The sequence below is a fragment of the Dipodomys ordii genome, unplaced genomic scaffold (genome assembly GCF_000151885.1).
Source record: "Dipodomys ordii isolate 6190 unplaced genomic scaffold, Dord_2.0 Scaffold17, whole genome shotgun sequence".
Taxonomy (NCBI): Eukaryota; Metazoa; Chordata; class Mammalia; order Rodentia; family Heteromyidae; genus Dipodomys; species Dipodomys ordii.
The window spans coordinates 18,435,279-18,460,379 of NW_012267233.1; the positions used below are offsets into that span (position 1 = coordinate 18,435,279).

General features: G+C 37.8%; 1 protein-coding gene across 1 annotated transcript in view; it reads right to left on the reverse strand.

The window, feature by feature from the left end:
- Necab1 (N-terminal EF-hand calcium binding protein 1) overlaps nt 1-24,842 on the reverse strand; it is a 158,751-nt gene extending 133,909 nt beyond the window's left edge. The window contains exons 1-2 of the mRNA XM_013012451.1: nt 24,637-24,842; nt 17,686-17,710 (exon numbers count right to left, since the gene is read on the reverse strand). Of these exons, the coding sequence (XP_012867905.1) occupies nt 17,686-17,710; nt 24,637-24,735 (124 nt within the window). The 5' untranslated portion in view covers nt 24,736-24,842. The remainder of the gene's footprint in view (nt 1-17,685; nt 17,711-24,636) is intronic.
- Between the last annotated feature and the right edge of the window lie 259 nt (nt 24,843-25,101).

Here is a 25,101-nt window from a genome sequence, read left to right on the forward strand (position 1 = left end):
TTTGGGGATTGAGGCAGCAGGGTGCTGTGATCAGGAACACAGATTTTTTTTCTAGTGCTCTTTCTTGTATATTTTATTGCATTTTAAAGATGTTATTTGTTATTAGATATTGTATTCATATAGCTAAAGAGGCAAAACAATGTAAAAACATATTGAGAATCTTGCACTTTCTTCTCTTCTCTATTACAGAAGTGGTATATTCAATTTAAAAATTCATCAGACTGTTACTTCTTTATGAAAATGAATTTTTATTTCTTTCCATTTCTATCATAAAAGCAGTAACCCATATACACCACTCTATTTTGAAAATAGTCATGCTCTAAAATAGACACTGTTCAGTCTTTATTTTGAAGAATTAGACACCAGCAGAGAAAACTGAAAGGCCTATTACATTTCCCAATCTTTTTGTATATTTTTTGGAGACATGTCTCACCCAGTAGGCCAGGCTAGCATTAAACTCCAGATCTTCTTGCTTTTGATTCTGGCATGACGTGGTTATAGGTATGAAAAACTATGCTCAGGTTCCCTTTTAGTTTGGTGATACTGAAGTTTGAACTCAGGTCCTTGCAGTTGTTATGCAGGTGCTCTGCCACTTGTGCCATGCCTTCAGTCCTTTGTGTTCTAAATACTTTTCAAGTATTGTCTTGCATTCTGAGTTGGCCAGCCAGGATCACTATATGCCTATGCCTTCTGTATAGCTGGGATGGCAGGTGTGTACCTGGTTTTTTTTTCATTTATTGAAATGAGATCTTGCTGTTTTTACTTAAACTTGGCCTCAAACTGCAATCTTGTAGATTACCTTCCATGTAGCTGGGAATACAGGTATGAGTCACGGTGCCTGGGGTTGGTCTTCCCATTTTTACCTCTTTCCATTTTTTCACCTACTAGTCCATTTTACTTATTGCCTATTACCGTAAGCAGTTGTACAACAAAGCAATTGATAATGAATACAACGCATGACCATACTTTCAACATTCTCACCCAATCGTTGTTACTATTTTTGTCCAAATTTATTACAGTGAGGAACTATAGTCTTAATGAAGTTAAAACATAAGTTTATCACTTACATTAGCTCATTCATTCTTTTATCAAATATTTATTAAGATTCTACCATGTACCAAACACCATTCCTGTGCTAAAAATATAAGTAGACAAACTCTTATGGGACTTACAATTCTGATGGGGGATTTAGACAATGAACAATTACAGTATATGAGAAGGCAGAGTCTCGAGATCATTTTAAAAGGAAACGCCTGAAATGTAAATGCATGGGAAAAGTTTCCCAGAAGAAATGGCCTGCAGGTGAGACAAATGAACAATAGGGGCTCACAAAGATAAGAGTATTCCAGGCAGAGAAAACACAAACCACAAGTCTGGGAGTCAAGAATGGAAACTGCAAAAGCAAAATCAGTATGAAAGAGCATGTATTTGTAGAGAAGGAGAAATCAGAGTGTTATGTGTACCTAACTCAACATGATGGATAGCCATAAAAATCATGGTATAAATATGCAACAACTAGAGCTCTCAGAATTTCACTATCAATGGTGACTTTAACCTAGATTTTGTTTGTTTGTTTGTTTTGTGGGTTTTTGTTTTTTTGTTTTTGTTTCTGTCAGTTGTGGGGCTTGAACTCTGGGCCTGGGTGCCAGCCCTGAGCTCTTTAGGTCAAGGCTAGCACTCTACCACTTGAGCCACAGCGCCAATTCTGGTTTTCTGGTGGATAATTGGAGATAAGAGTCTCATAGACTTTCTTGACCAGACTGGCTTTGAACCACAATCCTCAGATCTCAGCCTCCTGAGTATCTAGGATTACAGGCATGAGCCACTGGCACCAGGCTCAACCTAGCTTTTATAAGCACTGAAAATGATTATGCTTCCAAAACACTAGCTTTTTCTTTCTTAGTATTTCTGAAATCTTTAAATAATGTACTTTATCAAGATCAAAACACAAAAGCATGATTATTGATAATGATATCAGAATACCTGTATGGTATAAATAAATGAAAAATTTTATAAGCTTTGTCCACAAAGGATAAGTTTTATATATGCAGGTATATTTTAGAGGTAAAAATCTTAATACTTAGGCGGGTGCCAGTGGCTCATGCCTGTAATCCTAGCTACTCAGGAGGCTGAGTTCTGAGGATTATGGTTCAAAGCCAGCCTGGGCAGGAAAGTCCGTGAAACTCTTATCTCCAATAAACCACCAGAAAACCGGAAGTGGCACTGTGACTCAAGTGGTAGAGCACTCCCCTTGAGCTGAAGGGTGCAGGAACAATGCCCAAGCCCAGAGTTCAAGCCTCATGACCGACAAAAAAAAAATCTTAAAAATAGCAACTTTGTTTCTAAAAGGAAATTGTAAATTCTGAGAAAGCACAGTTAATATTAATCATCTAATAAATTTCATAGAATAAAGACTTGCTATAAAATTTTTATATCACCTTGTATAAGTCAGTAATATCACTGTATATCAACTTTGTGTGTGTGTGTGTGTGTGTGTGTGTGTGTGTGTGTGTGCACATGCACCAGTCCTGGGGTTTGAACTCAGGGCCTGGGCCCTACCCCAAGATCTGGTGGGTTTTTGCCTAAGACCAGTGTTCTACCCCTCAAACCATAGCTCCACTTCTAGTTTTTTTGGTGGTTAATTGGAAATAAAGAGATTCATAGACTTATCTGCCCAGGCTGGCTTTGAACTACAATCCTCAGATCTCAGCTTCCTGAGTAGTTAGAATTACCAGCCTGAGCCACCAGCACCCAGCTCACATCAACTTCCTCTACACTAATTGAAAGCTCCTTCTTGTTCTGATCTAATCAAATATTTGCTTTAAAATATTTTAGTATACATAAATAAAATAAAAATCTCTTCTAACTTCAACTATGTGAGAATCTCAGACATTGTTATTCCTCTACTTAGAACAATGAAACATTGGCCAAACTAAAAATGAATGACTTTTCCTTAAAGACAGAAGAGATTGATGCCATGGATCAAACCAATAAGCAAAGCTCTAGGGGCATAGGAGAACCCAGAAGAGAAGCTATTGGAGTCATAACCTGATGGAAAAAATTAGATGCCAGTGTTCCTGAATGACTGGAGGCTGAGCGTGGACTAGCGTGAAATGGGCCTGCAGTTTGGAAAGCTTCAATTCGTTGGTGAGTTTTACCACCAGGAGCTCACCAAATGTTTATGCCAGAGTTGTAGGTCTTGTAGGTGAGGAGAGCGTTAATCATGAAATATGTAAGGTGATCTCCATAGCCAAAGTGCTCAGCAGAGCAAAAACTTGTACCAGCATTCTTTGCCCCAAAGGAAGGACATTGCTGCCACTGCAGTTCTCATTAGCTTTCCAGTCTCAACTAAGAGTGGGGACAGGTAAGAAGCACTTGACAAGGTGACAGGCTAGGGATAGTGGCCCAATAAAGACTGATATTTAATGATAAGAGTCTGGAACTTACTACTCCAGCAGCAGAGAGCACATGCATTATGTGTGAGACTCAGCTTCTGTTTGAGGAACAGTAATTTAGAGGAGCTTAAAGTCAACAAAGTGTTCAAAACATAACAGAGGGATCAAAAGCCTCGTCACAACCACAGAAAATATTCAGCACAACCTAATTGCTAGAAAGATTGATATAAATCCTCCCAGGAGACTATTTATCTCCATCCCTGGGACCTGATGCATAAGACACAGCATATCAAAACATAAACATAAAAGCACAATGACCAAACAAAAATCAGAACCAGATTCAGATATGACACAGGTACTGGACTTTCTGAACCATAAGTTTAAAATAACTCAAATTAATATGCTAAAGGTATTAATACAAAAAGAAGGCAATATGTGAAGAAAAGGTGGGTAATACAAACAGATAAATGAAAATTAAGAAATTCTTCAAAATTCTCCAAAATCTGAATTAGGGAAGGGAAGAGGAATAACAATGGTAAGACATAGGACAAAGGGCAAACCAATACAACAGTGATACTCACAAGACAATATGTTAGATATGAGCTTTATAACTGGGGGGGGGGGAAGCAGGGAAGGTAATGGGGGAAGGGAAAGTGGGAGAAAAATGAGAGAGAGGGTCATAATGTTTGAGAAGAAATGTGCCCAATACTTTCCATATGAAACTGTAACTCCTCTGTACATCATCTTGACAATAAAATTAAATTTAAAAAAAGAAACGAATTCCTTCATTAGGTTCATCAGTGGACTTGACACAGCTAAGGAAAGAATCAAGGAGGGAGAGAGATGGTCAATAGAAATGGCAGTATCTTCCCTCCTCGGTAACAATTGTAAGATACATTTTATGAGCATTTAAAATGATTAGCCTCACAAAATATTGGTATTTTAAAACTATAACGCTTAGCAAAAAGAAAAATAAATTGGAAAGAAAGAACGAAACAGAACCAAATTTCCAAGGACTTTAGAAAAATTCAAAAGACATTATTTACATATAATTACAATATTAGGAGAAGGAAAAGCAAATGTACCAAAGAAATATGTGAAGTTATAGTGGCCATTCTACAAAATGTCAGAACTGGCACTCCTCAAAATTGTTAAAATTATTAAAGTCAAGGAAAGCAATAGTCTGCCCCAACCAAAAGAAACTTAAGCTATATGACTATTAAATGTAATATAGTATTTTGGGTAGGGGTCCTGGAACGTGAAAACAACATTAGGTAGGAACTAATATAATACTTTTTCCAGAAAAGAGTCTTATTTAAAAATTATCTCTTGTTTAAAATAATGCCTTAACATCATTCACTAATTATAACAAATGTGCTACTGAGATTTAAGATGTAAATAATAAAGAAAAATGGGTATTTGTTCTATGGGATGCTTCTATCCAATATATTGGCCTATTATATTATATTGCAAAGAATTTTTACTTCAAATTTTATTGACTACAGTCATTTCAATACTTTCAGGAAGTAGGTAAGTCTTATTCACTTCAGGAGGAAAAGAAAACTGGAATACAATAAAGTAAAGTGATTCAGATAAAGTCCCTGACAGCACTTATCCTGGGACAAATTCCCAGAAGCTAGTCATTAAGGTACTTTCGGTTTAAAATCTAAGCTTCCAGCTGTCAGGTAGAAAACTAAATAACTCTGTCATTAGATGGAGGCTCTTTTCTGCCTTGCCACCAGACATTTAGATCATCTATCAAGAAGCTTATTTGTTGCATAAAAATATTTTCATCATTTAGACTTGAGCTGAGGATATATATTATATAATATATATCACTTATATATATATTAAGAAGCTGCCTTTATCCTGAGGAAATAAATGTCTATTAGTTTTCATAACTGGAAAGGATATACTGCTAATTTACTCTGTGGAAAAAACTTTTATGTCACTTCTCTGCAGAATTGACAATGGCATTTTATGCAAAATTATGAGAGAAGCAACAAAAAATATCATGTTACTCAAAGTCTTGTAGAATAGCAGATAAAACATTTATGAGAGGAGCACAGTTATTTGTAGAAGATGTACATTCAAAATTAGGAGCATAAAGCATACTGGGTTTGAAGGCAAATTTCACTGTGAAAGTGTTAGATTTAGAGAAAGTCCATAGTTGATATGCATTCATTTCCCTCCTCCTCCACGCCTCCATGACTAGTAGATAAACACTGTTTTTTCTAAGTAGTCTGTCTTCCAGAAGAATACCTGTCAGTTCTGGCAGATCAAGAATCTATTCCTTCTTTTTTAAATATGTTTTTATTGTAAAAATACTGTATAGCGGGGTTATAGTTACACGAACAAGGCAATGAATACATTTCCTGTTCCTTCCTCAAGTAAAAATAATGATTCATGTAGGATATCATCTGCCTTCCTTCTCTAAGGGTTCTAAAAACAGCAGTAAGCATGCCATCCTGCTCGGGGTGTGTGTATAAAGGTGGTAGTGTAAAATCCTAGTCTGAAAATTAAGTTTATTCCATCTCCCAGTTATTGTCTCATGTGTGGACATGTGACTATTTGTTCAATTACAGAAAACGTTGAAGATTTTGGTAAAATTACCACAAAAAGAGCTCTCTTATGAGCTACTAGTAGCTCACATTCCAGGAGCTCTTTCTATTCCTGGGGAAAAAGCCTATCTATAAAACAAACCAGCCCAAACTGAGGTGAACAGGTAAGTATAGGAAGAAGAAAAAGAGAGAGACTTCTGAACACCTAGATATAGGTAAGAGTCTTAAGTAATGCCAATTCTGAAATATTTCAATGACAAAAGACAGCAAATTCCCAGTTTTGTTTAAATTAATTGGGTTTATTTATTTATTTATTCATTCATTCATTGCCAGTATCAGGCAATGTCTGCTTGCATATTTACCTGGCACTCCGCTAGCATTTTTGCTGTGTTTTAAAAATAATTAATTTAATTTATTTTTAAGGTGTTGTACAGAAGGCCGATCGATTAATAAGTCAAGTAATGAATACATTTCTTTTGGACAATGTCACCCTTCCTTTGCTTTCCTGCAGTTTCTCCCTCTTTTCCACACAGTGGCCAGTGAGCACCATGACTTCATTTGAACACCCTTCCCCCCCTCCATTTCTGTGCCCTTTCGCTCCTCCTCAAAAGACAGAAAAAAAAAAAAACCTCAAAGCAAAAACAAAGAAACAACAACAACAAATAAGCCCATGTTTCCATTTCCTGGAATGTCTTCTAATAAATAGCATTTTAAATGTTCAGAGTAGTAATGCCTTTGGATTGCTCCCATTAGACTATATTCCTTTAGTTTCACTGTTTGTGTGTGAATGCCTATAGTCCTGTATAAATTATTATGCCCAGGTGTATTTTAGATCTAGCTTCTACACATTGAGAGAAAACATGTACAAATTTGTCTCTCTGAGCTTGGCTTACCTCACTTAACATGATTTGTACTAGGTCCATCCATTTCCTTCAGATGGGATAATCTTATTCTTTGTAATGGATGAGTAAAATTCAATTTTTTTTTGTCAGTCGTGGGGCCTGACCTCTGTCCTGGGTGCTGGTCTCTGAGCTCACCAGCTCAAGGCTAGTGCTCTACCACTTGAACTACAGTGCCACTTCTGGCCTTTTCTGCTCATGTGGTGCTGAGGAATCAAACCCAGGGCTCATGCATGCAAGGCAAGCACTCTACCACTGAGCCACCGTCCCAGCGCTAAAATTCAATTTTTTATTTGCCATATTTTTGAATCCACTCTACTGTAAGCTATCTGGGCTGTTTCTATAACTTGACCATTGTGAATAGTGCAGCAATGAACATAGATGTGTGAGTGTCTTGCAATCTTCTGGGAAGATGCCCAGGAGTAATATGGCTGGGTCATAGGGAAGTTCTATGCTGAGTTTGTGAGGAACCTCTAAACCACCATCCAGAGTGGTTATACTAGTTTACATTCCCCAACAGTGCAACAGGGTTCCTTTGCCCTCACTTCCCCACAAGTATTTGTTGTTACTTGAATTCATGATGTTGGCCAATCTAACTGGGATGAGATGGAATCTCAAAGCTGTTTTGACTTACATTTCCTTTATGGCTAGGGATGTGTTTGCTGGTTACGTTTAGAAATGGAGTCTTGTAGACTTTTCTGCCTAAAGTTAGCTTCAAACCCCAATCCTCCAGGTCTTGGCTTAATGAGTAGCTAGGATTATAGGCCTGGGCCACTGGTCTGCAGCTTTGGTTAGTTATATTTTTACTCAAACTGAAATTGTCCTGATTGGTTTTAAATTCAGGATCTCATCATCTCAATTGACATTTTCACTCAAAGTTAACACTCTACCACTTGAACTACAGCCTCCACTTCTGATTCCTGTGCCCTCTCCTCATTTTACTCACGGATATCTCTTGAGTTGTTGAGGACAATTATGATTCATGTTCCCTAGTGTTTGCGTCTCACTCATCAACAAGATGCTGACCTCCCAGACGATGCAGTTATCTAACACCTAGCCTCACCTCAGGTCTCTAAGCATTTATATAATTAATTGTCTAAATTTTCTCCAGTGCATATGGGAAAATCAAAGAGGAGTTTCTTTCATCTCACAAATACATAATTTATCCTAGAAACATAAAGCTTTGTCAGAACTCACAGTTTGTCTAGTTCACCACCAATTTCTTTAAGAACTATAGGAAGTTAATGAGGGAAACTGACATGTTTTGACTACTCACATTATGTTAAATATCACTGTGAAGGTTTGACATACATTTATTCTGCTTAATATCCAGAATAACCAGGAAATTGATACTCACTATTTCTGCCAAAAATATGAGGAAACAAGCTCAAGAAAACTGCTATGTCCAAGATACTAGTGTGTTAAAGTTTCTGTATTCTTCTGCCTTTGGATTCTTACCACCTTGCATAGTGTCTGACACCAAATAACTTGCATAAAATATTTGTCAAATAAAGGTATAAAAATAGCAGAGCCAACATCAACGTTTATTCTTCTTGGTTTTATATCTTTATTAGAGCATAACTCTTTCAAACAAGATCATAGCAGGAATGGCTCCATAGTTTTGCCTTTTGTTTTTAAATCACTTGAAATATCTCAGAATTATGCTTAGAGAAAGATTGGAATTTTTAGATCTGAATGGCATAACTCTACTGCAGAAATGAGCTATAGCCAATGGAAGTGTCCTGGCTAAGTATTAGGCTTCTTGAGTTAGAAGAAAATCTTATTTAGTCACTCTGTGTTCTTATGCAAGTTCCCTATCCCTCAGATTATTCACTATTAAAAATAGAATGTTGATAGTGTTATCTGCCATATAAATGCTCACAGGGATTAATAAAATTATACTTATCATACAGCAATACTTTAATAAGGCTATTTATCTTTATTACTATAATAGTAATTTTCTTTGATGTGTAAACGAATATTCTCATGTAATAGAAGACTTGATAATAGACAGATTATTAAAACTTTCAAGTTTTTTAAACAATTTAAGTGTAACTTAGAATATTATGGAAAATATGGTTTGAAACAGGTACTCACAGGAAATCTCCTTGCTAAACGTAGCACTGATATCACAACAAATTAAGCTTTCTTTGGGAAAGATTTTTATTAGTCTATATTAATTGTACAAAGTAGTTCATTGCAGTTATTTTCATATATGCATATAATATTCTTTGATCATATTTGCCCCTGTTACTCTTTCTTATCCTCATCCTCTTTTTTATGTTTATTAGTTTTCATTATTTGATTTCATAACTCCATACCAAAATTTTTACTACACTAGTCATGGTCATATACATAAAATAGTTAATCTCATTACCCAGCTACCAAAGCCAGAAACTAGAACTCAGCTCCCTGCCCACAGTGTGTATTAAGTGACATTATATACCTTCATCTTCTTCATTAAATGTCAACCAATCATCAATTCTTTGCCAATTATATATAAAAAATGTCATATTGAGCTTTCTTTTCATTATCATGTTTGCCACTGACTTTTTGAAGACCTCAATTGCTCTGATATGAAGGATTTTTACAGAAGTTTCAGAGTGTGACTATAAAGGCCTTCAGTAAGGATGGGATAGGATTTAGAAGCAGAGAGCAGAGAGTATGTTCTGATGGTCAAGTTGACAAAGCCTGCTGATAGATTGTATGTGGGACTATCAGAGAAAGAGAAAGCAATCATGGACTCTCTCAAATCTTTGGTCAGAATAACTGCTAAATGGTGTACCATGCCCTAAGATTAACCAGGAGTTTGATTTTGGACCTGTGCATGCATGCTGGCATTTATTGCTAATATACATTTTTACAAATTGAGAAATTTTGTTCAGGAATGAATTCCCATCCATGTCTTCAAGTTCTATGATCTGTCCTGGCCTCTCCTTGTGCCTAAAATCACTACTATTCCCTCAAATGCCACACTTACTAAGATGCATTGAGATTCAAGTTTTCTATAACAACACAGGAAGAATTAGATTTATCTTCCTCCATGGACTCACGTTTATGAGTTTATGTTTATGAAATAATAACCATAAGTTGGGAATTACAGTAACCACTAGGTATATATGGAAAGATGAATTGTTTCTACTCTCAAAGAACATGTAATCTCACAGGAGCTGACAGAGCAATCCACTATTTAGCACAATGTCTTAAGTTTATAATAAATAAGATGCACTACATGGAAGAATAGTGGGTAATTAGGCAAAGCCATTGATATTTATTGACTGTGTATTTGTCATGCACAAGGTCTTTGTGTTTTTGTTTATTTACAATCACAATAGTCCTATGAACTGGGCATTGGGGAAGAAGTACCCACCCAATTTAATAAAGGTTGCATGTGACAGAACAAATTAATGAGCCACTTCTGATAACTAAGTTATTCATTTACAAAATAGAATTCGGAGAAGGCTTTATAGGCGTGGAAAAGTATGAGCAGTCACAGAAGCCTGAGATCATCTCAAGTAGAGGGAACCTGTACATACAGACACAAAGGGACACAGGTAGGGGTTTGATGAGCCTGCACAAGCACCATGAGCGGGAGTCTTGATGTTTATCCTGTGAGTTAAATATAGAATGAAGAATTTTGAACATAGAAATGATAAGATCAGATTTTATACTTTAGAGAAGTTCCTCTAGTATAGCACTTAGTGAAGGCTTCCATAAGTGTACGTGTGTGTGTGTGTGTGTGTGTGTGTGTGTGTGTGTGTGTGTGTGTGTTGGGCATTGGTATTGGAACTTGAACTCATGACCTTTAGCTTTTACTTGGATTTTTCCTGTTCAAGGCTGGCAATGTAGTTCTTGAGTCACAACCTTTGGCTTTTTGCTGGTTAATTGGAATTAAGAGTTTCACAGGCTTTTCTGCCCTGACTGGATTCAAACAGAGACACTCTGATCTCAACATCCTGAGTAGTTAGGATTATAGGCATAACCCACCAGCAGCTGGCTCTACTGTGTATAAAATTTAGGTAACACATTTATCTCACATTCTACAATATCAGGTACATTTTAACTGAGCCCTAGTTCATTCCCTGCAGTATTTGTGTGTGTGTGTGTGTGTGTGTGTGTGTGTGTGTGCGTGTAAGAGAAAGAGAGAGAGAAGAGAGGAGAGAGGTTATTGAGTTTAATTTAGGTTTATTCATTTTAATGTCTTTACTACTCAACACAGAGTTTTCCCACAGGAGAAAGGCACAGTAACAGTTGAAAGAATGAAAGAAAGCTGGAGGAAGAAAGGGAGAGTTGAAAATAGAACTTATCATCTTTTAAATACAAACACTATGTATAGCTCCTATGCATAGTTCTCATTTACTTTCATAATATAAATTTAACTTTGCATTTAAGTCACGATCACTTGAACAATTTTGTCTTTCTCCCTTCAAAGGAATGAACTGACACGCTGAGGATTAGAGCATCCTGAAAATACAGTCAAGATAGTCGAGTATAGCAACCTTTTAAACCAAAAAAGACTCTTAGATACATGTATTACTTAATTCCCTTTCCCCATTTAATTCTTTTATATAAAACCTTTAAATTAAAATACGTTTGGTTTCTTCAGAGTTCACTGTGGAGTACTAAAAGTATTTTAGGCCTAAAGCAGACTCAATGCACACACAACAATTCAAATTAGAATGCATCAATCTCAAGCAATAGAAAAAGCTAAATAATCAACACAAAGATGGGACAAGCACCAGCGCAGCTCTGGGTTTTAGTAATGACACTGTGGACAGAACCTCTGGCATGGTCATGTGGGCACCGACATGTGGACAACCCAGCATCTGTAGGAGGGTATAAGTGGAACACGGAGTTTGGCAGTCCCAGCAAGCAATAAGAATTAGGATAAAAAATAAAAATGGGTAACACTAAGATGTTCAAAAGGGCGAAGTACCTTTCCAAGAAATGTATGAGAATTACCTCATTGATTATGTCAACAATCCTGTGATGGGCACTCTCTTTACCTGCATTTTCCAGATAAGGAAACTAAGAACGTTACTTGGGCCATATAGGAAGAGGTAACGAGGATTTGAACTCACAGTTTGACTACAGAGTCTTAATCATAATAGCCAAACTACATGCCTTTAGGATATAGTGAGAGTGGAGGACATGACTACATTGTAGGGCCTCCCAAAAAAGAAAGTAATACTGGGTTGGCCAATTCAAGAATCTCACTACAGAAAGCAGAGGGTGAAGTCAAGTTTCGGATATGCTAAGGTACCATATGCAGTCCAGTATCTGATAGTAGAGAGGCCACTGACTTCTGCAGCGTTAGCAAGCAGCCATTTATTGGGCTCAAGAGCTTGAAGCTAAATTTGCTGTTTGTTTCTGTAACAGCTGATAAGCCCAGCTTTGTAAAGATTAGAATTTTCACAGTTTCCTGCTTCTGGCAGAAAAGTAACACATTTATGAGTGTGAAACTGCTTTACATTTTAGGGGGGGAGTGCACTCAGAAAATAGAAAAATTGTTTTCCCTTATTTTGCTTTTTAAAAAAATCATGACAGTCAAAATTTGCACTTGCAGGTTCTTCCTACACATTATAGTACTTTGGGAGTCTTCCTTCCAGCAAAGTCAAGGTCATTCTTAAGGAATAGCTTGCGGGGATGTGCTTTGTTTTATTTCTAAATAAATCCCTGTTAAAAGATTTGGCTTTAATGGTCAAGGGCTTTAATGGTCAAGATGTTAAGGGTGTAGTTAAAGAATTTGTATATCCCATAGAGTAAATATGAATATAGTGCCATGTATTACATATGTAATTCAATTCTCAGTTTCATATCCCCTTTTGAGAAATTAGTGAGGAGTTATGACATGAAAATCAATCTTGTACCAATAATTCTAATTTCAGGGCACACTTATTGACCATCCCATTTTATTTTGGGCCCAAATTCTTGACTATAGGATTAAAACTAGCTAGAGAACTCTGAAGATATGGATGATGTTGGGCTGTGTAGCTCATATCAAAGTATGGCCTTTTTAATAAGGCACAGACACAGACCAAAGAGAACCATCAATCTCCATGATACTCTGAACATTGTTGATCAAAAACTCAGCCTTCTAGTCAGCTGCTGGCGGCTTGGACCTGAAATCCTAGCTACTCAGGAGACTGAGATTTGAACATCAGTTTGAACCTAGCTCAGGAAGAAATATCCAAGAGATAGTTGCATACAATAAATCAGAAAAAATAGTGGACTGGAGGTGTGCCTCAAATAGTGGAGTACCATCTTTAACCAAAAAAGCTGAGCAAGACTGAAGAGCCCTAAGTTCAAGCCCCAGTACTAGCACAAAACCAAAAACAAATGAAAAACAGATGCTTAAGAAGAGAGCATGTTTGAATTAAATAGTATGTCTGATGGTGTTTCTTTTACAGTTGCTTTTTTGTTGTTGTTGTTTGTTTTTGGTGCTAGGGGTTGAATCAGAGCTGTGTACATGTTAGGCAAGTATTTTGCCATTTGAGCTACATCTCCAGTCTCTTTTCGCTTTTAAGGTCAAATTGTTAGTTATGTACTTCTTATACATGGGTTCACAAAATTTATTGAGCATCTACCTATGTTATGGCAGGCATTTCATGCACCAATATAAACCTTAGACATTACTGATCTCACAGACTTAAGAGTGTATAGGCTGAAACAATGGCACAAAAGCCCAAAGATAAAAATTCTCTCAGGGACTGTAAAGAGCCATTGCACAGAAATCAAAACCACCACTGGGAAGGTGGCTCAGTGGTAGAGCGCTTGCCTTGCATGCATGAGGCCCTGGGTTCAATTCCTCAGCACCACAAAAGAAAAAAGAAAAAAAAAGCCGGAAGTGAGGCTGTGGCTCAAAATCACCACAAACATACAACCTTCCTATTTGCTTAAAGGAATGATGATAAACTTTAGCAAGTGCACATCAACAAGAGGAATCTGATGGTTCTGTTCATTACTGTGATCATTTGTATATTGCCTTTTACGTAGGCTAAAAAAAAAATCTTTGGCCCAGACATAGATAAATGCTGTATCTCACTTATATGTAGAATCTGAAAAAAGCCAAACTCAAAGTAGCGAAAGGGTAGAGTTATAGTTGCCAAGAGCTGTGGGTGGGATAATGGGGAGATGTGGTTAATGGGTAGAAACTCTAGTCATGCATAGTGGTAATGGATATGTTCATTAATTTGATTATGGACATCATTACAGCATGAATGTGTATATTAAATCGTCAAGTTGTACATCTTGAAAAAATGTATGTACATATTCCTTTACCTCGCAAATATTTTAAAATAATAATGCATAAAATTAAAGTATATTTTTGTAAAATTAAAACACTCAGGAGCCAGGCGCCTGTGGCTCATGCCTGTAATCCAAGCTATTCAGGAGGTGAGATCTGAGGATTGCGGTTCAAAGCCAGCCTGGCCAGGAAAGTCCATGAGACTCTCATCTCCAACAAACCACCAGAAAACGGGAAGTGGCGCTGTGGCTTAAGTGGCCTGAGGGACAGTGCTCAGGCACAAAGTTCGAGCCCCGCGACCGACAGAAAAGAAAACTAAAAAACAAAGACAGAAACAAATATTCTCAGGAAGTGTCCATTGAATCCATGTGTCAGCTTTCTCAGGATTTTTGCCTTTTCTAGGTTTATTTCTGGGCTCTTTAGATAAGCACTGGCATTTCCCGTAAACAGTTCTATTTTCAGGTTTATCTTTATATCTAGTCTAACATCAACCCAACCAAAAACAAAATCCTCTCCAAGACACTATTATTAAAGCTAATCACTAATCATGCATTTTCCCCTCATTTAACCAGCAACCTCTCTTTCATGTCAGATATCTAAGTCCAAATGCTAAATCTGTCCTCTGGCAGCATAACTCTCAGCTGCTTATTGCCTCATATTTCTTTGATTGTTCCATCACCAATTAAGCTGTCCACAAGAGACTTGGTCATATGAGGGTCTGTTACCAAGAGATCAAATACATGCAAAAACTGTTTATTTGAAAATAGAGAATGTGATGAACACATGGTGCAGAAAGATGGTTACTTTTTGATCTTCTCATTTACATTAGATCATCCCATCTTTCCTCTTTTAAATCCCGCTCATATGGTAAATAGCCTTATGTTTTCTTTTTCACTGTGTCCTACTGCAATAGATGTAGCTAAAATGTCACCAATTATTTCATGTAACCAAGGCATAAGAACACAAGGAAAGAGTTTAAGTATTCAGTATTATGTTTTTACTATGTGTCAGGCCCTTTCCTGGAGACATTATGAGACATATTATTATTATGAGACACATTACCTCAATTATTACTCATAATAACTACATGTCAAACACAGAGATACAAGATAGCATAGCTGTTATTTATGTCCAGACTTGCCTGATTCTGCCTCTACTTCACACAGAGAATGAAGAACAAGGCGAAATAAGAGGCACAGAGAAAAGCAGACAGAGAAGGCAATGGATAATGTAGCTGAACAGCCTCAATTACTATTAATTTGTTCAATAAATGTCTATTAAGCACCTAATACTGAAGATATATAATTTCCTCATAAGACAAGTTCATTGTTCTAGAGAGGCATGTATGACTTAGGGAGGTAAAATTTCTAATAAATTCCACCATAAGGCAAAACTCAATATGTTCAAAAGTGTATGCTTGAGCGAGAGGGGGCAGAGTTCTACCAAGGAAAATGGCTACTCAGATAAGATGACTTTTGTGAAAGAATGAAAACAATGTATGAGACCTCTTAAATTGACTAGTAGGCAGAGATTCAGGTCAAGGCAGATGTTACAGAATCATAGAGGTGGGTGGCTGGAGGGATGCTAAGGAATTTATGTGCTTCAGAGAAAGACAGAGGCAAATGCATGGTAAAGACTGAGCAAGAGAAGGGGAAAGGTAGCTTTGTCAGCAGAGCAAAAATCAGGCATTAGGAAAGGGAGCAAGGAGAGGAGAGACATTATGGTGAGTGAGGAAAGCAGGGGCCAGGGGCTGCCAGAAGAAGCAGTTACTCTGTGTAGCATAAGCTGGTAAATCATATGGACATTATGGTCATTTTGATAGACACAAAAGGAATGGTGGTCCTTACTCAGAGTCTTGGAAGTACAATGAAATGAAAGCACCATCTGAGAGAGACAGGTGCTTGGATGGAAAAGAGATAAGGTATTTCTGAGCTGCAGCCCAGAATTGTATTATGTTGTCACTGTATTTGATTCCGGTGTTCTGCATCTTGTATATCCATTTTTCTAATTTGGGGAGGGGAAGGGAAATAACTAAATGCTGAAACAAGGATACAGGTTGACCCACTGTAACAATGAGATGTACAAGACAGTATGTTGAAAATGAACTTTACAACTTTGGGGATGGGGGGGGGAGAGAGGAATTGGGCGGTAGGGAGGGAAGGGATGATAGGGGAAAAACAAAGGAGGGGGTAATAATGCTCGATAGGAAATGTACTCACTACCTTACTCATGTAACTGAACCCCTCTGTAAAGTATTTTTACAATAAAAATATTAAAAAATAAAAATTATCTAAGCATTTTGAAATTTAAGAATAAGAATCATATTATGTGGGTGGCAGGAAGACAGAAGGATTGTTCTGTCACATGGTAGGCACCACTGAGCTGGACGTCAGGCAAAAAGCAAAATGATTAGATAAGAAAACATAATGATAACACCATCACTTCTGTCTTCAAAAGCAATCAAATGCATCACATGAAAAAAAGATACCTTTGAAGTGATAATATCCCAATCATGGCAACATAATCTAAAAAAATTATAGATATTCTAATGGCCAGCCACAGTTACATATTAGGGATTCCATGCCATTGTTCCTTGAACTGAGTGAGTTACTTCCTTCTGGGTAGAAAGCTGTGCAGTTCCATGTAGTGTCTTGATCTGATTGCTTGAGGACAAACCATACAACAACTTATGTCATTAAACTGTCAGAACTGGACTTTGATGATAACCTTTCCCTGCATGTAAGAAAGAGGTTTCAAGAAAGGGAAAGAAATCTATGTATCATAAAGGTGTCAAGTAGTTTTTGTCAATAACACACCTCCACTACAGCCTTTATAGTATAGCTGTAATACAGTAAAATAAATTTAATAAGCTATGATGTAGAAGTCATTGGGAAAAATGGTTCTGGTGGAATAAAAGCGTAAAATACAGTGTTGCTTATGACAGCTTATAACTGAACTCTGTGCCACTGTCATTAAATTGACAGGGCATTTTTTTAAACCATCCCTTCCTTCTCTGTCACTTAGATGATAACTCCCAATTCATACTCTTCTCATTGGAAAGTGAACTAGTGTGATGTCTGCAATGTGGTTCCTAGGCAACCATCATACAGTGCAGTGGGACACCGCCAGCCACCATGAAATTAAGTGCAAAGAGCCTGGAAGTTGGTATCAAGCCATCCTACACTCACGAGCAGCTTTATATCTTAGTTAAGCTAAGATACAACCTACTTAAGTACATGGCCCCAAACCTGGCACATAGTAGACACTCAGTGAATCAATCTGCTGCTGCCATTAAACTGATATTTCTAATCATTAAAAGGAGCAGTCAAAGCTCACCTAGGACAGGGCTCCCTCATTTCAAAGTTGTAAGTCCATCATTTTGTTCAATGTAAATTCCTCTGCCAACTTCTCATGAATATCTACAGCCATAAACTTTCCCCAAACTGTGACTTTTAAAAGAAATGGACATTTTATAAATCAATTTCTAAGACTTTTTTATTTTCTACTATTGTTTATAAAGTGGCATAAACTATGAGACCACAGATAAATAGAATAACTAGAAACAGTAGGACTTGGGGTCTTACCATTTTTGTCTGCTCTCCTCAATATCTGAAAAGAAAAGAGGAAATATTTTGTTACCTATGTTGGCTAAGTATTGCAATATATATTGTATTTATATATGTCATTGATTAATAAAAGAACTTCTAAGTAAATGTTTCTTTCTTTAGAATAGCCAAAACCTGATAATACCTCAAATATCTATCAACAAGTGAATAGATAAACTGTGGTATATTCAGACATGGAAGAACTGTCTGTCTCTATCTCTATCTTGGTCTATCTATCTAGCTACACCTTGGGTGGATCTCAAAATCATTAGGCTGATTAGAAAACATAAGTACAAAAGATATATATTATATAAGTTCATTTATATAAAAATTGTGAAAAACTGCAAACTAACCCAAAGCAACAGTAGATTAAGGGTTATCTAGCAATGGCAGGACAGAGAAGAATGGAATGGAACATGCGGCAATTTCTGGGGGTGATAAAGATAGTTACCATCTTGATTGTGGTAAAGTTTTCACATATACCAAACGCAATCAGACTTTTACTTTTAATATGGGTAATTTAAAGGAAGTCAATCATATCTCAAGAAACCTGGAGGCAACAACAAAATATGAAAAATAGTAAAGTATAGGTAAATAATATGTCTATACTGTAACTTATTTGTATACATTCATTTTGTTCCCTTGGACCTGTTTTAAATTGCTTTTGATGTATAGCAACTGTTCGGACATTTGGTATCCATTATTCTTCAGTTATGATTTCTAATTTTCTTTTGGAAAATCAATCTTCCACTCTTGGCTCATGTGTTCAGACAGATGGGGAGGGGTGGGGGGGAGGGGGAGGTAGGAGGGGGTAGGGGGGGAGAGGGAGGACGAGGCGGGGCATATTTTCCTTTTCTACTGGTTTTGAACCTGAAAAGATTCAGGCAAGGAGTTGCTGCTGCTGTTTTGTTGTTATTTATGTTGTGTTTTGAATCATTTTTTCCCCAAAATAAATGTTTACATTGTAGTCCTTTGTACCTATGAATGTGGCCTTCTTTGGAAAGAGGTTCTTTATTGATTCAATCTAATTAAGACAAACTATTACTGGTCTTAGACAGAAATTCTGAGGCACAGATTAGGAATAGGCCACATGCTGAGAGAAGTAGGTATTGGACTAATTCAGCACAAGCCAGGGACTGAAGCTACCACAGAAGCCAAGAGAAAGATACGGAAGAGCTTTTCTACAGCCTTTGAGAGGACCATGGTCAATCAACAGCATCATTTCACTCTTACAGTCTCTAGGAAGCGAGTAAGTATGTTGTGTTCTTTTTGTATGCACTATGTTTCATTAGTTACTGTGGAACTCTTTGAAAATCAAAACAATATATAGCCCCCAAAGAAGCAATATCCAGGTAAAGGATGTTCGGATGCTTGGATAAGCAAGCCAATGGTCTCTCTATATTTCATTACAAGAGCCAATAAATTATCATATTTTTCATTTTTAATCTTAAGACAGTTTGCATTATTTTTCTATTAGCTGCAATCAAATTAATCCTAACTCTGATATGCATATGGATAGAAAACCAACTGGGTGATGTACTATGTTACATACAGAATCAAAGAAAATATCCCTTTACCATTTGCAGAGAAAAACTTTAATCACTTGTAAAAGGCCCTTGAGAACCATTTGTTTTCCTGAGCAATTTGTGGTTATAATTAAATGACCAGAGCTATCCTTATATCTAGATAGATATCTGTTGGTGTTTAGTTTAAAACATGAGAAATTTTTTTATTCTCCAGTTGTTTGTTTTACTGCACAGCAACATTGTCCCCTCTCATCTGTTGATTTCTCAAAATGATGTCTAGATAAATCTAATCATAATTACATTGTGCCTTATTGTACAATATTAATGTTATTACTAAAATCCTCACCTATGAAACTTGCCCAGAAGCAGATAGGTGTCACTTTGATAATTACATAGAGTACACTGTTCTTAAGTTTTGTGCTTTTTTTGTTTTTACAAAATTAATTTAGTTAATGCATGAAAGCTAAAGAATGAATTCCACATTCCTTTGACACCATAGCTGTAATAGCTAGTAGGGACATTGAGAATCCATTCCTCCATCATATCCAGTTCCTCCCTGTTTTCTAAACCAGGAAGCCACATGCTATCTGTTATATTTGAAGCAATCAAAGATTTTACTTCAAGTTCTGTTGTATCCTCATGGGTTTAATGTGACTAGAATAGAAATAACTGTACAGTGTGGCCCAAGAATTCTATTATTTCTCTTACAGATGAAGTTAAGATAGTAGCGGTGTCATTAAGCAGTACCTCCAATTAAATATGAACATAACTGTCTTTGTTGCAAATTTTGCCTCTGAGGCCAGAGATTAATTAAAAAATGTACTATAAATGGGAATTGAGCTCCTTTTGTTATGTTTCCATAGTCATCTGGGTCAACCAGTTTGACAGTTATCACTAAAGGAATTGTAAATAAATTCAAATATTGTAAATAGATTTAATATTATAATATGTTAAAATATAAGCAATACTATGTTTCGCTACTATGAGGGGTTATCTAAAAGATGTGTTTTGATGTCTTTATTCCTCACCTTAAGCTAATGAAGGCAGGTATTAAATGTCAATGTAACAAGCATAAAAAATTGACACGAAATTACCATTCACAGAACTAGTGTTTCCTAACTGTCTCATTCTCTGGGGTAGATTAAAGTTCAAAATGAGATTGTTGATTGAGTCACTTAGTGGACTCCTGAGAAATGGGGTATAGGGCAGGGGTTGGGACTCATCAGAACATGAAGTGACATCTGGAAAGGAAGAGCTAGAAGCTGAGTTATGGTGTAGCCCTTATATCAAGCAGGTAGTTTTAGTAATGAGCTACTAGTCACACTCAGATGGGATGCAGAGAACTGAGCCCTGGAAGGGAGATGAACAATAGGTAATAAGTATATATTTATCAGTTTTTCCTAGCACAGGACCTGAATAAATAAACAAGGCAAATGCCATTATTGTCCACTCTAATTTGCCTTGCCAATTAAAGTAGACAATGATGATAGTAACTGCCATTTCCTCACTGGACAATTTCACTCAAATAATCAGTGCTAATCAAGATAAGACATGCATGGTTGTAGCAAAATTTAGCCAGAGAACCATATCTAGACAGACACACTAACCACTGAGCAATACCTACAGCCCTGACCATGATGTCTTAAGATCCTTGCTGCTTTGACAGTTCTCTGACCATCTCACCTCTCATACAAATGGGTATGTGCAGGGCTTCAGAATTGTGTCTTGAGGAGAACAAACTATTACTTTTCTTTTTCTGAAGCCAATTCTCTGACTATTCGGGCACTGTGCCTTGAGGTCAGAGATACATGACATGCCTACTTGGATGAGAGAAGGAAGAAAAGACAAGTAGTAGTATCACCTGTCATCTTCACTAGACTCATTACTTTTTCATTAGTGAAATGGAGAAAAGCAAGTTCCTTCTTGGTTACAAAATTGACCTGGTGTCAGTGACTTATAATTGTGATCCTAGCTACTCAGGAGGCTGAGATCTGAGGATTACAGTTTGTAAAGTCGGCTTGAGCAGGCAAATCCTGGAGACTCTTATCTCTAATTAAGCCCCAAAGGGCCAAAAGTGGAGCTATAGCTCCAGTGGTAAAGCATCTGTCTTGAGCAAATATGCTCAAGACTGGGAAGGTCTGAGGTCAAGCTCCAGTATCAGCATAAAATATACAATAAATAAAGAGATATCAGTTGAAAGAGAGATGTAGCATTGGTGGGTAGAGTTGCACATAATTTCATTTGAAATTTCTCTTGCTTTGGAGGATGTGGTAAAGGTTTATTTTTCTTCCTCTGCACAGTGGCAGAATTGATTAATGACTCAAAAGAAAGTTTACATGCTTCATAGACTCGCATTCTAAATGTGAGTTTATTCTCTGTTATCTGTAATGCAGAAACCTAGGAAAAGATAGTGCACTAGTAGAAAAAGGAAAACCATTCCTGGTTCTTCTGCATTGGTGCACAATGGATCCACTTTTGTCTCTCTCCTATGACTGGCTGGTGTGCCCCATGTATACATTAGTCATAGTGTGCCCAGGTCATCTGGGTACCAGGCTAGGGGTTTTAAGCCCCCAACAGCTATTCAAGACTATGTATGATACACTGATGCTTGATGTTGACATGTTTTAGAAAGAAAAATCATATAGATTAGATGTAGAAAGAAACAGTTCCTGAAGTTGTTTGTGGACTCAGATTTAGCTCTTTATGTATTCAACATAAAGCACTGGCATAAACTAATACTTTAAATTTATGTTGCACATTTATTTCCAGTTTTCTGTACTATGAACTCTTATAATCACAACAATCTTGGAAAGCAAGGCTTATTATCAGGTTGGAGATAAGAAAAACAAACCAAAAGCAAATAGTTGTAACTTGTTTAGCTGTTGAGCATTTAACTCTAGTTTCTAGCCAGCAGGTCGGGTCTAGTATGTCATTAACAATATTCTCAACAATAGTTTAAACCCTTTTTTTGAAGACTGATTACTTCAGTGATAGTGGGATACAAACACTGGAAATCAGTTTTCCTCAAATTTGGAAATTAGTCTGAGAAGTTCTCAAGTGGTTTAATTTCTGTTCCAGTTTGGAATGGATAGTGTCAACTCCCTATTTATTATGATCTGAATAGAATTTCAAAAGCAGTCTTTCTAAGCAATGCTATTGGAACATGCTAAATCTAATCAAACAAACTGATGTATTTGTATTTCACATTTTATTTTGTTAAAAGCAGCATGATCCAGGATGAATAATTCAAAACTTCCTAAATAACAAATCCTTTTTCATGTCACATATTTCACTAGAGTGTTAGATTTTTTCACAAAATAACTCAAAACTGTGTAAACAACATCTTTTCTATTTGAGACCAATTCCAATGCTAGCTGCTTTTTTTTTTTAACAAATATGCCAACACTTCTCCTGTGGAATCAGTTTTACATTTTAAAGTTCCACAAATAGACAGAAAAACACAAGGGTGCCCTATTCATAGATGACACATTCCTTCGGGAAAGGTACCTGAGGCTGTGTGTTTACAGAATATAGGAACAACTGCACATACATAACAAATGAGATTTTAATTTCTGTTTTTTTTCTTGTTTATTTGAACACCTGAGCCAAGAGTGGTCTGTGTCTAAGAGGCTAACTTTCCATGTATATAGTCTCGATCCATCCATCACCAGACTGTTGCCAAGATTTGCATTAGAGTAATAAAGCATTCGAGTCCAGATCAGGTCAGAATGAAGAGAGGCCCCACTTGCTTTCCGAAGTCACTTCTTGGTAGTATAGTTTTCAGATAATAATAGGCATGATTCTAAGGACCACCCCCCCCCCCGACTTTCTCCTGTAAAGGAGGATTTCCTTCTCAGGTGTGTTGGCTTGACTCTCCCTCCCCCCAAATCAGTTAGTTCTTCAAGGCCTTTGTGGCTCTGAGTAACAGAAGTAGAAGGAACATCAGCCTGTTACACATTAGCACCAATAGTACCACATAATTTACTCAAGCCAAGCAGAGATACAAGCTCAAGAAGAAGAGAGAAGAAATGAATGAGAAGCAGACACTTGTGCTTTCGTAGGAAGAAAATGGCTGGCCCTAAATGCCTGGATCCCCTTCCTTGGAGCTGCGGGGTGAGGGGGAGAGAAGGCTGACAGGACACACCCAGTTGAATCTTTTTGCTCTGGAGTGCCTTAGATGACTTTTAATCATTTATAGGAGTTTCGCTACCAATTAAAATATTTCTAGCTAACCTATTCAAAAATCAAGTCCAGGAGGACCCCTTGCCCTAACTCCTCTTCTCATTATCTTCACTATTTCTGCTTCATAATTATGATTTCCTCCTATTTTCATGTTTTCGCATAATACATGGATCTGGCCTCTGACCCACCACGACTCACTTCGATTTTAATAAGAAATGTTAACTCAGAGACGATCTAGAGGAAGAACAAACTGCTCTCCTGATATCTGCCCATTTTCTTTCATGCTAAAAAGCACAAGCTAGAATTTTCCCTCCCTGAATCAGACACCTGAGGATACAGCCTGCGTGTAAGCTCTGGTGAACTGGGGGGGGGGGGGGAGGCTGAGGGACAGGAAGCAGGCAGGCAACTGAGGCACAGGACAAACCAGGAATCCTAAATGCAGAGAAAAGAGCTGAACACCAGAGTGTTCAGTACAAAGAACCCAAACAGTAGGATTTAAAAGTGAACCAAAAAAGAAAAATCGAGAGACAGACCTAATCTCAAACTGCTATAAAGCTAGAAGCCTCGGCATCAGGGCAGAAAAATAACACAGGAGGAAAAGAAAGGATGGGAATGGGATCAGAAAACGGAGGAAAGCAGGCAATTCCAAAGCAAGGGAGGGGGCCCGAGGGAAAACAGTCAAAGCTGGAAGTGAACACAACTTGAAAAGGAGATTAACAGGGAAGGGGGAACAATAGAAAGGCAAAAGGGGGAACTCAGAGAAGAACAATCATACAAGGGATTTGTGCAGCGCTGGAAAAGGAAAAATAAATGTGCTCGAAGTAATTGTTTTTGGAGGGAGCCAAGGGAGGATCCTGGGGCTGGTAAGCGCCCGTGCTGTGTGCATGCTTCACAGCGTAAGACAAGGTAGCTTACCAGCCACCGGGACACAATAGGGATGAATTGGAACCCACACCTTCTTTGCACACCAGTGGTGATGAATCCTTAGTTATGGCAGTCCCTATAGAGATCAGGCTGCTGGGAAGTTTAACTTTTGGGATTTCCTTGAGGACAGCCCTTCTTACAAGTTGAGCTGTAGTGGTCATTTTCTATTCATTTCCTACAAGCTTGCCTGGGTAATGATCTGGAGGAAAGGGTTCTCCTTGGGGCAAAACTGATCAGCATCAGAGCCCAGCCTCCCTCTTCCTCTAATGATCCTGGCGTTCCTTTCATCTGTACTTACGTCGAGGAAGATCGACATGCCCTTGGACAGCTGCAGAGCAGAGCTGAGCTCTTCCGAGGAGTTGTTGGAGGATGGCGACGTCTCCTGGGAGTCCTCCATCCTTACAAGCCCCGATGCCTACCGGCGGGGTGCGCTGAGCAGAGATGCTGGGGCTTGGACCAGGGCGCGGCTGCAAATGCTGCTGCTTCCTGGCGCTGCGCTGCCGGCTGAGGATGCGAGTGGGTGTTCGCTCCCTGCGCGCCTCCCTCCTCTCAGAGCGCTCTGTCTCCTCCTCCGCTCTGGCCTCACGGCTCTCCGCACGCGCGCTCTCTTGCCACCTCCTTCCCTGTTTTCCCCGGGCTGGAGGCTCCCAATCAGATGCATCCCTGCACTTAGCAAAGCATTGCTTCCCAGACTGGGTAGCCGACTTTACCACCAAAGGAGCACCATTAGCCACAAGCCAGAGATAACTTGGCCCAGCCCACC